At 39.6% G+C, this 13,353-nt stretch overlaps 1 protein-coding gene across 11 annotated transcripts in view; it reads right to left on the reverse strand.

The window, feature by feature from the left end:
• Nucleotides 1-537: 537 nt before the first annotated feature.
• Nucleotides 538-13,353, reverse strand: part of LOC111957780 (pre-B-cell leukemia transcription factor 3) — a 77,557-nt gene continuing 64,741 nt past the window's right edge. For 5 of the 11 annotated variants that reach the window (XM_070437114.1, XM_070437113.1, XM_023978779.3 and 2 more), the window contains 5 exons: nt 7,053-7,218; nt 6,372-6,449; nt 5,811-5,923; nt 4,690-4,779; nt 538-2,306 (listed from right to left, as the gene is read on the reverse strand). In XM_070437114.1, the coding sequence (XP_070293215.1) occupies nt 2,214-2,306; nt 4,690-4,779; nt 5,811-5,923; nt 6,372-6,449; nt 7,053-7,218 (540 nt within the window). In that variant the 3' untranslated portion in view covers nt 538-2,213. The remainder of the gene's footprint in view (nt 2,307-4,689; nt 4,780-5,810; nt 5,924-6,371; nt 6,450-7,052; nt 7,219-13,353) is intronic. The other 6 variants (XM_023978784.3, XM_070437118.1, XM_023978785.3 and 3 more) reach the window with 3 other exon arrangements.

Consider the following 13,353-nt stretch of genomic DNA (forward strand, 5'->3'; position numbering starts at 1 on the left):
AATTTTAAACCCTAACCCGGACGACGCTGGGACAATTGTGTGCCGCCCTATTGGACTCCCAATCACGGCCRGATGTGATACAGCCTGGAATCGAACCAGGGTCTGTAGTGACACCTCTAGCACTGAGATGAGGTGCCTTAGACCACCGCACCACTTGGGAGCCCATGTAATGGCATCTTGCAAGCTGTTCCTCTTATTTATATAAAAGCAAATGCCTGAAATRGGCCCTGAAGTCTTATAGCCTTGTCTGGCCCTGTGGATAAACCATGCTTTCTTTAAGGGTTGATAGTTTGATATTTAGCATGCCACAACAGTATCAATTACCTAGATTGGTCATACTTTATGCAATGACTGTAGGGGTCTTATGAGCCATATATAGATACGCTATTACTTTTGGCTTTACTAGTTTCTGTTATGCATTCTGATCATGACTGAATGTCAAAGTCAAATAAATGTAAATTATATTATATATATATATATATATATGTGGCGAAAGATTGTTAGTGGTAATGTACAAATTAATAATAAGAACAGAAATTTCAATTTTTAAAGCAAAACGTTTATTCATGTTTGAAATTACACAGAACTACCACAAGGAAGACTTTTCAGTCCAGGGTGTAGTCGGGTTAGAAAGAAACACTAAACATTTTTAATACGTTAGAATCACTGCCACAAATCATTTTCCATGACTTTATCAGTTTCAGAATCACATACAATACAAAAAAGAGAAAGAAAGTTTGAACCCTGTCAAACAGAGCTTGAAATGTACAGTTCTGAAAACTGAAACCTCTATGTATTACAGTTTTTATAATGATTTTTTGTGTGAATTAGTAACAAGATGAGCAACATTCAAAATGTTCTTCAGTATTTACAACAGTTTTACTGTTTGGTGTTAATTTATGACCAACATTCTCCYAGCCCCTCCCTCAAAATCCACCAATTAACAATTTTGCACCTCTCCCTCTTATTTTTAAAAATGACTTTTTTTCTCTCATTATTCTTAGTATTAATATTATTGTTAACATCATACATTTTCTTGTTTTTGTCTTTTTGAAGTTGCAATAAAGCAACATTATTTTCTTAAGATTAAAATATACATTAGATTACATGAACAAAAACAAAGAGTTTATTACAAGATGTAATCAAAACCACTAAATAAAAATGTTAAATAAAAAGACAAAAACTATGGTGGTGATATTGTTTAGAGGTAGTAAGTGAGCACTCTAAGCTATAGAAATGTTGAAAATCTATTGGTTTCTATGAGTTTGAATGAGGTAATAAAGCTGYGTATTGATTGGTGGGATGTATAAATACTCTTAAGCTATATTATATACAACATATTTTGTGTGACTGGTATCTTGTCACATGCCAAAAGGAAGTGCTATAACTGGTTGGATTTACTGTTAGACCCATGACTATTTCAACCAATAGCCCAAAATAACATATTTGAATATCACATGACTTTCACCTCACACAGAATGTTAACCTATATAAAGTTGTCATTTYCTATGCTTGAAGATTTTGTCCCAAAATACAGTGTTATCCCATTAGTCTTGTCAAYGAAAGGACTGCATGTCAACCTGGTGGTTGTAAGGCAAAACTAATATTGAAAGCAACTCYTCCAAGCTGCCAGTGAGTTTACAACAATAGCATTTCTTATTTGCTGCACTCCTTGCGTTCAGTGATGGAACTGCTACTTTGTTAGTCAATATACAGTAGGTAAGATACCAAGGGAATTAGCTGATCTAAAACAAAACACAAATGATATGAAAAATATATATATTGCATTTTAAAACCAAAACATTTTAGAATGCATATGACAACACCAAATGCCATCCACTTAGGAATAAATTCAGCTTGGGGAACATCACTTCTTAAATCAATTGTCAATTGAAATGAATGTTGCGCAATAAACATCTGGGCCTTGTTTGATTGGTACATGTATGTGCTTACCCCTTCAAATGACAGACATAAAATAGAGAAATGGTGAAATATAATCATGAGACTGATGGAGTTTGAGCGAAGACTTCACTGAACTACCAAGAAAACATCAGGTGTCCATATTGTAGAACATCATTGTGAGGGGGGTTGAGGACTCTGGTAGATGTAGCAGACAATTAGTTCTGAAAAAAAGTTTTGTTTATCCTCTCTGGTTGGTCAGTCAGTGAAAGTTCCCGCTCTACAGCTTGGGGATCAGATGCATCGATAACAGATCAATTCGAGGTATCAGAGTGCACACTTCCAGGTCCTTCTGTCGGGGAGATTACAGAAGATGGAGTCATTGCATCGTGCCATCCCCCATTAGCCTAGGAAAGAAGCAGAAGAGAAGGGATCAAAATGAAATACTACAAATGAAAGAAGTCCATGTTAACAACATAATGCTTCGTAAGGAACCTATATTTGTAATCAAGACCAGTTATTAAATGTTTTCATGTGAGGGAGAATAAGATGACTCTGTACAATAAAATATATTTAGTAATACAGATAACCAAAATACAGGTAAAAGAGTCATTCTTATTGTGTAGAGTATGTTTGTGTACATATGCTCATTTACTAATTAATAAATAAAAAGAGGTATCTCCTTTGATATACAGTAGTATGCACTACAACTGGAAAGCCAATGGCCATTCTCTGCATTATACTAGCATCAGCCATAAGACTCCTAGAAACAAATGTGCCTTATGCCTCAGCCAATGGGCGCGATCCCTGAAATCAATGTCTAATCAGATTTCAGCAGTGGCAGACAGCTTGTCGCTACATATTCTTATGTCAGTCAGGAAGAAGGAAGGCTGGGGGTGGGTGAGGTGGGGAATGCTGAGTGGAAGTGACGGGGCAGGGCCTTTCCCAGAGAGCCAGTCTGAGCCAGCCTGACTCCGCTTGGCTCGCGGCAGGGACTAGCCTTTGCTGGATCCCCTTCGTCACCATCAACAAAACAAAAGGTTAGCGTATGGTAATTAATCTATGATGCACTTCATTATCAAAACAATCCATCTGCATTACTGTACATTGGGGGCTCTRGCACTCGTGGTTCATTGGTGGAATTAGTATTTTGATGATTTAGATCGCCTGGAATAGGTCAATAAATAGCTTCATCTGGTCTGCTTTGTCACAATGTCGGTACTGCATTGAAATAAGAGTATTGCTGTATGAGAAGGCCTCTCCATCTCTTTAAATGAATTATCCAAAGCATGTTTTTGTTGTTGCCTGGATGTTTCTCCTCTTTTCACGTGCTATTATTTGGATGTGTTGACTTGTCAGTAATGTTGTATTTCAGAGTATGTTTGTGTGGTGATTAATTGAGCTCTGGCCTAAACAGTGAAGGAAAGTGAGAGAGTGAGAAACACTTCAGTTGAGCCTGCTAGAGGTTGACACTTCTTCTAAAGGTCTGCGGGCTAAAAGGTGTTCAACAAAACCAAAACGACACCAAACGCTTTCAGAGAACACTAACGACGGCCTGTGTTATCGTGTGTGTGCTTGCTTACATGGTACCCCCCCCCCAAAAAGATAATATACTTCCAAATATGTATCCCACTTTGTGAATGTCAAGTGATAGTCAAGTATGGAAAATAAAACATCTAAGCGGTTCATTGACAAAGGTTGGCAATGTCGAAAGTATTAGGTTCACCTCTTTGCAATACTGAAAATGTATAACTTTTATATGACTCTAGCAAAATTTACATATTAGCTCATGATATTAAAATGCCTCTCAATAACAATAGCTGTCATGTTGGGAAGCTTAAAATAACCAAGCCTTCACATCACTACTGTCCCAACCATGGCAACATGAAGACAACAAATGGTAATAGTTTCTCTCTGATATTGCAAAGGGAAATATGTCAGTAACCATTTCTCTCTCTCCCTCTGCCTCTATCCTTTCTCATCAAACAAATTCATCTTTACTCTGATGGCTTCAGATTATGCACTGTGTTACAAAAAAGCACCATATCAGCCCTCATCAACGAAGATGGGATTCACGTCTGGAAAAGGCTGCAGGCGATCTCACGTTCATATTTTATCATGGTGATAAGGATATGGCAAAGTCTCTGAAGCATTTCAAAACAGCTAAACTAAACATAGAATACAACGAAAAGCCTACTTATGTCATTTTGTTTTCAGTCRMATAAGGTATTACAAGATGTTTATAAAATCAAAAACGGGGGGATTTTAAATCAAATGTATTTTTATTCTACCTGCACTATGATCTAGGTGTGTTTTATTAAACTCTGGTTTTATCCTCCTGCAATGAAAATGTGCCAACTTTTCTACAATCTCTAATCTCCAGTGTCATGTTTGCTCTATCCTTTAAGAAGCTCAATCACTTGCTGTGGCAGTGCTGAATGGAATTTCTCACTTCCCTGGCTCCCAGCTGCTACTATCTATTCTCCTGACATCCTAGATTTCCATTAAACCTTTTAAGTAACATTCAAAACTTTTTTCTAAGAAAAGTAAATGTATAACGGGTCAAGAAATAAAATCAATTAGTGCAATTAATTTGCCTAAGATGGCACTTTTATCAGACAGTTGGCAGCAATGCGGGGTGTTCTTTATCTGAGCTAAGACTACTACCATTATGTGTATAATGTTTACAGTAGAATGGATYCAGTTTGGACAAGGTCTGCTCAAGGTAATGAAAAATAACCACTGTCTCCAGAATGGTACCTACAGGAAGAGGAAACCGAGATCACTTACATTCAAGCCATTTGGGCTGTACATAGTGTTCCCCCCCAGAGCTTCACTGTATCCTGCCGTCTGACTGATAACATGGCGCAGGGTATCCACCTGTGGGGAGAGAGAGGGTGGGCATGGCTGTCAACTCACTGTGGCATGGGGGTTTACATGAACACACATGCTCAATGCCACATTTCAAAACATACAGGACTTACTCCATGTGGAAAGGGACTATGAGACACAGACAACACATTATGGTGGGTGTTTGCATTATCCAATGTATGTAGAGTATATCCACTGTCATCTAAATGTCTACTCTACCTATGGCTATGTGGAAAGTTATTGCGGAAAATGTCTAAATTCTAACATTGAGACATACCATTGGGAAAAGCACGGCCACACTATACACATAAAGTATTCAAACATACAACAATGTGTTTTGTAAACAAAACCATATGCACAAACAAATAGAGGGGAGGAATATATCCGAATGGACATAATGACGAGGACATGTTGGCTGTAACATATGGACAATACAGTTGTATTGTACGGACATGATTCATATGTTCTTTAAAGTGGTAAAGCCATAAGTCTCTAGTTCTAAGGGGTTCATCTGACATGCGTATGATTATGCTCCTCTATGTGTCTCTGAACCTGAAGAAATAACATAATGGATGACAACAACAATATGCAACACAACCAAAATGAGACAAAGACAGGAAAGGATACAAGAGAGGAATGTAGGGGACCATAAAACCCAACACCAACCCAAGAGCTCAAGTCAAAGCCAAATGCATTCACAAAATGGAAACTTCAATCGAGTCTGTTACAGAGATGAAATAAATCCATTTTCTGGAGGCTTTTATAAATAATTGTTGATAGCAATGGGGTGGGATATTTTTAGGTAGGCCAGAATATTCCATCCAAAGCRAATTAGAGTCAGTAAAAAAGAAAATGGAGCTCACAGTGTGGCTCACTTTTGCAGTGGAGACCTGACTGTGGGAATTTGAGCTGGCCCAATGTGRGCAGCATATCTTAGTTACTGTACTTCAGACTGCACTGTGGATGGCTCAGCACACAGGCAAAACTGGGACGGCTCTGTGCATTTGCACACAGGACCTGTCCCTGTTTTTGGCTCCTACCTGTGACTGCACATTGACTCCGACTTGTGCCCCTTGGTAAGAATCCCCATTCAGAGACTGCATGCTCAAGAACATGTCCCCAGAGTTTGGGAGGTTAAAAGAACCTGAAGAACCTGGAAAGGGAAGATGTAAGTAGCTGAATAACTATATAGAGGGCTACGAGGGAAGAGTACACACTAACTTAACACACACAAGCGCACAGAGACACAAACGCAGATACAATCTACTGTACATAGGAACACAACGCCCACTACTACACTCAGTTACTAGATTCCCAGAAAGTAAGCAACTACAAAAGGAAAGGACGGAAAGCAAGGAAATACAAGATAGAGGAGAGGATTATGCTCATGTCAGAACTCTGAGAGGCTATACAGATTTTCCCCAAAAAGGAGGCAAAACAAACTGAATAAAAATCACATGACACAAACAGAGATTCAATATGTGGCTGGTGGCTTTAAGCTCCCAATTTGTTCCACATCCCTTAATCCTTATCTACTGTTAGTGGGGAAATATCATATACCAATGACAAGGACAGTAAGAAGCTTATGAAAAGAGCAGTACCAGTAAACATGTTGGTTAAAAGAGTGTTTTTGCTCTCTGCAGAGTCCAGCTGAAATTCTTCATCTTTCATCTGGAATCCTGGGTGCAAGAAAAAGGGGACCACTTCAAATAGCTATCGCTTACCAGATCACATCCCYTTGTCAGGTCAGCCAAGTCCAAAATCACAGTCATTCTCCTGTACTATACATTGTGTTGGATGTCTTTGTACTGTAATTTGTGAGTCCCATTATTCATTAACAATTGTTTGCATTGCTGTTGTTATTTCACATTGGTGTAACCTATACAGTCTACTCTAACTGCTCCCAGCTATTATTTTCAATCTCTCTTAGAATAAAATGCACTACCATACAGTGGAGCTACAGTTTGACAAATTAGAGGGGGGTTTGAGGAAAAGTCAAGGGAAAACAAAACCTCAGTGACATCATTTTGAATTGTCTTTTTGYYAGAWATACATCTGTTCTCGGTTCACAAACCAAGAAYGCACTCTTTATGCATGAGTTTGCTTGTCTTATTTGGCATCGACTGTMTCAAAGACAGGAGACTCTGTGATCCCMAGGCTGGGAGCAGTGCCTGTCACTCCTGCCTGTGTGAATGGTGYGTGASTGGGGGTKARGCATGGGGGGCTGGGGGCTGAGGGCTGGGGGTGGATGGCAGAGTTAGGGCCTGCACAGGGGTGCCTACCGGAGTTGGGTGTGGTAGGGGAGTTGGTCTGGCTGTTCTGCACTGCGGCGGCCACTGCATGCGCTGCTGTTACTGCAGTCTTAGCAGCGTACAGGTTAGCTTCTTCCTGGAACTTGCCTATGTTCTTCTTGTACCGGATTCTCTTGTTGCCGAACCAGTTGGATACCTGGGGGAGAGAGCAGAGGGAGAGCCGAGGTGTCAGACGTCAAGCAGCCAAGGCACTGTGCACTGAGCAGTGTGATTGTTTCAAGACGTTTGGGTCCATCAAGTACCCAATTCCCAGCCCCTGCAGTAATGTCCACTGGGTATGCAGGCTAATTAAGCAATAATCAGGAATCACTTGTGCGTTTTCATAAAAGTGAGCATGACATGCTCTCTGTTTGTCTCTTGACAAAACCAACACACCAGGGGTTGCTCGTCTCCCACAACACAAACTGAAAAGTTCTCCTGACTGTATTACATTGCCAGGCCTATTGCTAAGGAAACAAGTTCCGCCATTACACTCAAAGAAATGTATAGACTTGTTTGCTTCTGCCTTGGTAGTAGAACTTGCTTGTGTTTTTAACAGATACACAGTTTAATATTAATGAAGGATATTGTGTACTACACCAGTGCAGAGCATCAAACCCATGGCTGGCCACTGCACATTCTGTCAGCCGGGCTGCATAACACAGGACACAGGCATTGTGGCGCTATGGTGAGGTCAAAGAGTAACAGTGAGACCTAAAGTGCCTTCACAAACTATTTACACCCCTTGACTTTTCCCACATTTTGTTGTGTTACAGCCTGAATTTTAAATTGATTAAATTGAGATTGTGTCACTGGCCTACACACAATCCCCCATAATGTCAAAGTGGTATTATGTTTTCAGAAATGTTTGCAAATTAAGAAAAAATGAAAAGATGAAATAGGTTGAATACTTATTGACTCAAGACATTTGTTATGGCAAGCCTCAAGTTCAGGTGTAAAAATGTGCTTAACAAGTCACATAATTAGTAGCAATAATAGTGGTTAACATGATTTTTGAACAACTACCTCATCTCTGTACAACACACATACCATTATTTGTAAGGTCCCTCAGTCGAGCAGTGAATTTTAAACACACATTTAACCACAAAGACCAGGGAGGTTTTCCAATACCTCGCAAAAATCTGACTTTGAATATCCCTTTGAGCATGGTTAAGTTATTAATTACACTTTGGATGGTGCGTCAAACTTTCCTAACTCAGTTGCCGGAGAGGAAGGAAACCACTCGGGGATTTCACCAGGAGGTCAATGGTGACTTTAAAACAGTTACAGAGTTCAATGGCTGTGATAGGAAAAAACTGAGGATGGATCAACAACAATTGTAGTTACTCCACAATACTAACCTAAATGACAGAGTGAAAAGAAGGAAGCCTTTACCGAATAAAAACTATTCTAAAACATGCATCCTGTTTGCAATAAGGCACTAAAGTAAAACTGCAAAAAATGTGGCAAAGAAATTCAATGTATGTCCTGAATGCAAAGCATTATGTTTGGGGCAAATCCAWCACAACACATCACTGAGTACCACTCCATATTTTCAAGCATGGTGGTGGCTGCATCATGTTATGGATATGTTTGTCATCGGCAAAGACTAGGGAGTTTCTTAGGATAAAAATAAATGGAATGGAGCTAAGCACAGGCAAAGTCTTAGAGGAAAACATGGTTCAGTCTGCTTTCCAACTGACACTGGGAGACCAATTCACCTTTCAGCAGGGCAATAACCTAAAACACAAAGCCAAATATACACTGGAGTTGCTTATCAAGATGACATTGAATGTTTCTGAGTGGCCTAGTTACAGTTTTTATTTAAATCGGCTTGAAAATCTATGTCAAGACTTGAAAATGTCTGTCTAGTAATTATCAACAACCAACTTGACAGAGCTTGAAGAAATAATAATGAGCAAATATTGTACAATCCAGGTGTGCAAAGCTCTTAGACTTACTCAGAAAGACTCACAGCTGTAAGCGCTGCCAAAGGTGATTCTAACATGTATTGACTCAGGGGTGTTAATACTTATGTAAATGAGATACAGTATGTCTGTATTTCATTTTCAGTAAATGAGCAAACATTTCTAAAAACATGTTTTCACTTTGTCATTATGCGGTATTATGTTGTAGATGGGTGAGACATAGTTATGAATTCAGGCTGTAACACAACAAAATGTGGAATAAGTCAAGGGGTTTATGAGGAACTGTTGCATCCATATGAAATACAATCTCAGGACAATGTCTGCTGTGTCTCTTCAAATTGAAACCTGAAACCTCACTTTAACAATACTAGTAAATGCTAACATTAAAAACTGTATAGGGTTCAGCATCTATATTTCTAAAGTGCAGTTTCTATATTTACATTTCTACATTTCAATATTTATATTATATCACTATGACTACTACTTCAGTATTACCGCACGGTGATAGAAATAAAACTGTCTCTCATAGTAGAAAGAAAGATTGACATTTTCTTTGCATGGGGTAAAAACCAGTGTGTGAATGCTGGCTCTGCAATAATAGTGGAATAATAATGAGATTAGGTTTGTGTTTTAATAGTCCTATAAATTAGAGTGGCCTGTCGCCGTGCTATGGCTCCCCTCTCAGCTCCTACAGCCTGCTGCCGGACCAGCCAAAGAGCATCTGCCCCTAATGAAGCTTTATTTAATTTCCACCCCTGCGCTTACATTTTAATATCTCCAGCAGCCCGCCAATACTGCAGCAAGCGCAAACTGACTGGATTTGCATGACATCAGATCGTTTCTATCCTGCATGTCTCTGTGCTTCTAAATCTTTAATATCTAGGCAATTAAAATTAATGACCATTCAGGCGAAGCCACTGTTGGCATGGTTTCCTTGACATCAATTGTTTGATGGGTTTACCTAGAGGTTAAACTAACAAGCAAGGTTTAATTGGATGCAATGAAAGCCCTAGCCATCATCCTTTTTACTTAACCTGCTTACAGTGGTTTTTAAGGGCAGACAGGATGCAGGCAGTCTCACCCTTTGAGCCAGATCCTCAACAGCATTGCAGACCATAGAAAACCTCTCTCTGAGTGGTATCATTACTGGGATATTACTGTATATATTTAACAGGAAACAAAAACACATTACCCTGCTTTGAGAAATCACTTTAAGGCAAATGCAATGACATTGTTATATTTTAGTAAATGCAGAACTAAATTAAGTATACAATTATCATTATTACAGTTAATTAAAATAAATGCATATAATAACAGTGATGATTCTGCGGTATAGTACTTGGGCTAACATTTAAGAGAGAAAAAACAAAGCATAGGTAAAAACAAGCATCCAGCCATCTCTCTAAAGCCTCTGGCCTGTTTCATCTAATAGTAAAGGCCAAACTGAGCTGCCTGTCTGTGTGTGCTTCTGGGTAATGGCTGGAGCTGCCTTTAATCCATCCTTTATGAAAACACATGGTGGACCAAGGCTGATGCCGTATACCCGTCTGCTTCAATGGCATCTATGGGCCTCACAGCGCATCATAAAAAAGTCACTTATCAGCAGCGTTGTGTTAACACAAGGGCCACAACATAATGAAAACTACCTAGCCCACCACAGCCAGACACTTCATGCAGCCCATCTACATGGCATTATAGTGCATAATAAACACAATGATTATGACACTGAGCTTGGATTAGCAATATATGAGAGGCCTTTGAACATTTTTATACCGGTAATGATCATCATTGTGACTATCACTGGTTTTGGTTATGCTATAGAAACAGTAGTTCTGTCAGAGATATTTGCTTCTGATTCTTGATAATAATTCACTATCTGGTATTCAACAGTGTTACATGAATGCTTGAAATAGAAAAGTATTGCAATCAATTCATCAAAAACAGAATTGCTTTGACAGGATGTATAATGGTGAAATGGTATTTAATATATCAGTATATCAGTTTGTGATGACCTGGTCAGTATTATTCTATTATTCAGGACAAGCTGTTATGACTGTATTTAACCACTGTTTGGTGTTGTTAGATTGCACAGCCTCAGCAGTGTTAGCATCACCTAGCCTGGGTACTAAGGGGCCACTTCCTCTGGTCTACACACATTTTTCTCCTGCCCACTGAACTCTGGCTTTGGTGATTCACAGGTTGCGCTAAACATTGTGTAAATGCAGGCACTGTAAGGTAAGGACCAAAACCCAATCCACAGAACTAATTCCCTTTTATCTTGTGGCAGACCGTGCATTCAATTGACTTCCCTATGTTAGTGGGAGCCAGGTTGAAAGACTGAATTACCTGACCTCAGCAGCTGCATCAAAGGGAGCGATTGTATAATGGCCATGCAGACTCCTCGCAAGAACATGACACCGGGTTTGTTCTCAGCGACCCACTAGAGAGGGCATGTAACAGTAGTTAATAATCCACTAACATTTCTGTCCCATTCCGGGTCAATACACGGCTCTTGTCATCGAAAGAGAATAGATGATCTTTCCCAGATCTCAATACAACTGGATTTATAAGGACTTCTTAGAGAACTCCTTAATGAAGCCTCACACTTGGGTCTTAATTATACAGACAAAGGTGGTTTCAGTGGCCGTGCTGCTACTAATATTATCAATAATAGAACAGAGAACATTAATACTTAACACATTAACCCAAGGCATCCCTCGCGCCCTCGCCTAAATTTATAACGACCTGAAATATTGATAAGTGTCGCTCAATTGAAGAGTGTGGGCTCTGAACTGGGCAACCACAGATTGCGGTGCTGAGTCGGCCATGTGTTCTGAGCTCTCTCGTTTGTCCGTATGGAGGGCTGCCTGTCCCTGTTCGTGCCCTGGGAGCAGAGTGACCCCTCACAGCAGCACTGTCTGGAGAAGATATCAATTATGGCCCCAGACACATCCATAAACCAAGACACAAACCACTGCCGTCCAATCACATGCTTTCATTTAGGAGCCCAGTGTCACACATGCAAACTGACAGAGTGAAATAATACGACTGCATCCTGCATTTAGAGGGCCATTGCCTCATGAAGTGAGGTCAACTTTTAAACAACACCATTAGCTCCTTTCGCGTCACTGATGGTCGCTACAAACAAGCACATTTGGCCTCGGATGGTATAATCCGAGGATATGCTGTTTACTTCACCAGTAAATAAGTCATCCATGCCTTTTATTGGATGAGAAGTCCAATTCATGCTTGTAAGTGTTGGTGCACATGTTTTACAGATCTAAGTTAGGTTACTTTTTTTTCAAAATGATGTTCATGCAATGAAACTCACACTCCGTTCCTTCTAGTCAGAGAAGAATATAGGCATTGTATAATGTCCACCCAAACCTACTTAATCAATCCATAAATCAAAGCAGTACATTCCACCTAGACATCTGTGATAACCTTCAGGCTGATATTTAATGCTTATTGATTCACATAGTTCTACTACAGTCATTGAAGTTCACCATTCAATTTGAGGTTATTTGGAAATACCCAAACACTCATTCTCTGGAGTAACTTTCCTGACTTCACCAGGCTTATGCTTGAGTATTTTAGGATGACAAACTCAAAGAGGACTTGGCGTAGTCTAACTCAAAAGTAGTCAGCAGGAGTGTCTGCAGTGGCCTAGGCTTGTCAAGGAGAACCCTGCTAATGGGGCTTGAGATGAGTTCAAGTGAATTTGTAAAAGACCTCTTATTTCTGCATAGACTGATTTGTCCTCCTGGGAACTCCTACAGTGTCCTGTTTAGTGAAGCACTCAGAACAAAGAATCGTTCCACTTGTGAGGGTCAATGTCCACTCCTTCAACTAACATGAAGCACACAGGTAGAAAGCAGAACATTAGACACACGCTGCATGTTTTAAAACCAAGAAGGACATAACTAACAAATGATCTACAACTAACAGAAAATGCATACAGTATAGAAAACAAATTATTTGTGTTATAGAAATAACAAAAAAGTGAAATGATATGACATGAGACATCAAAACAGACACAGTGTGGTGACATGGGTGTTATCTTGAAATGGTATTTAACAATCATAAAAAATGATTAAAAGTGAGCTGAAAATACAAATGGAAATGTTGTATGATCCCTAGTCTTTGCATATGATTTGCTCACACGCTGATGTGTGAGATTCAACAGCAAAATAACACGTTCTATGTATCACAGTGGAACTTGCTTGGTGCCAAACCTACAGTAAAACTGTAAGCATGGTACGCCTACATTAAAATAGCATCGGATACATTTTTTTTATGCCAGGATATCAGTCCATTTGTGTGAGGGAGGGGAGCTTTGTGCAGTGGTAGACTGTGAAGGTGCA

The sequence above is a fragment of the Salvelinus sp. IW2-2015 genome, linkage group LG33, assembly GCF_002910315.2.
Source record: "Salvelinus sp. IW2-2015 linkage group LG33, ASM291031v2, whole genome shotgun sequence".
NCBI lineage: Eukaryota > Metazoa > Chordata > Actinopteri > Salmoniformes > Salmonidae > Salvelinus > Salvelinus sp. IW2-2015.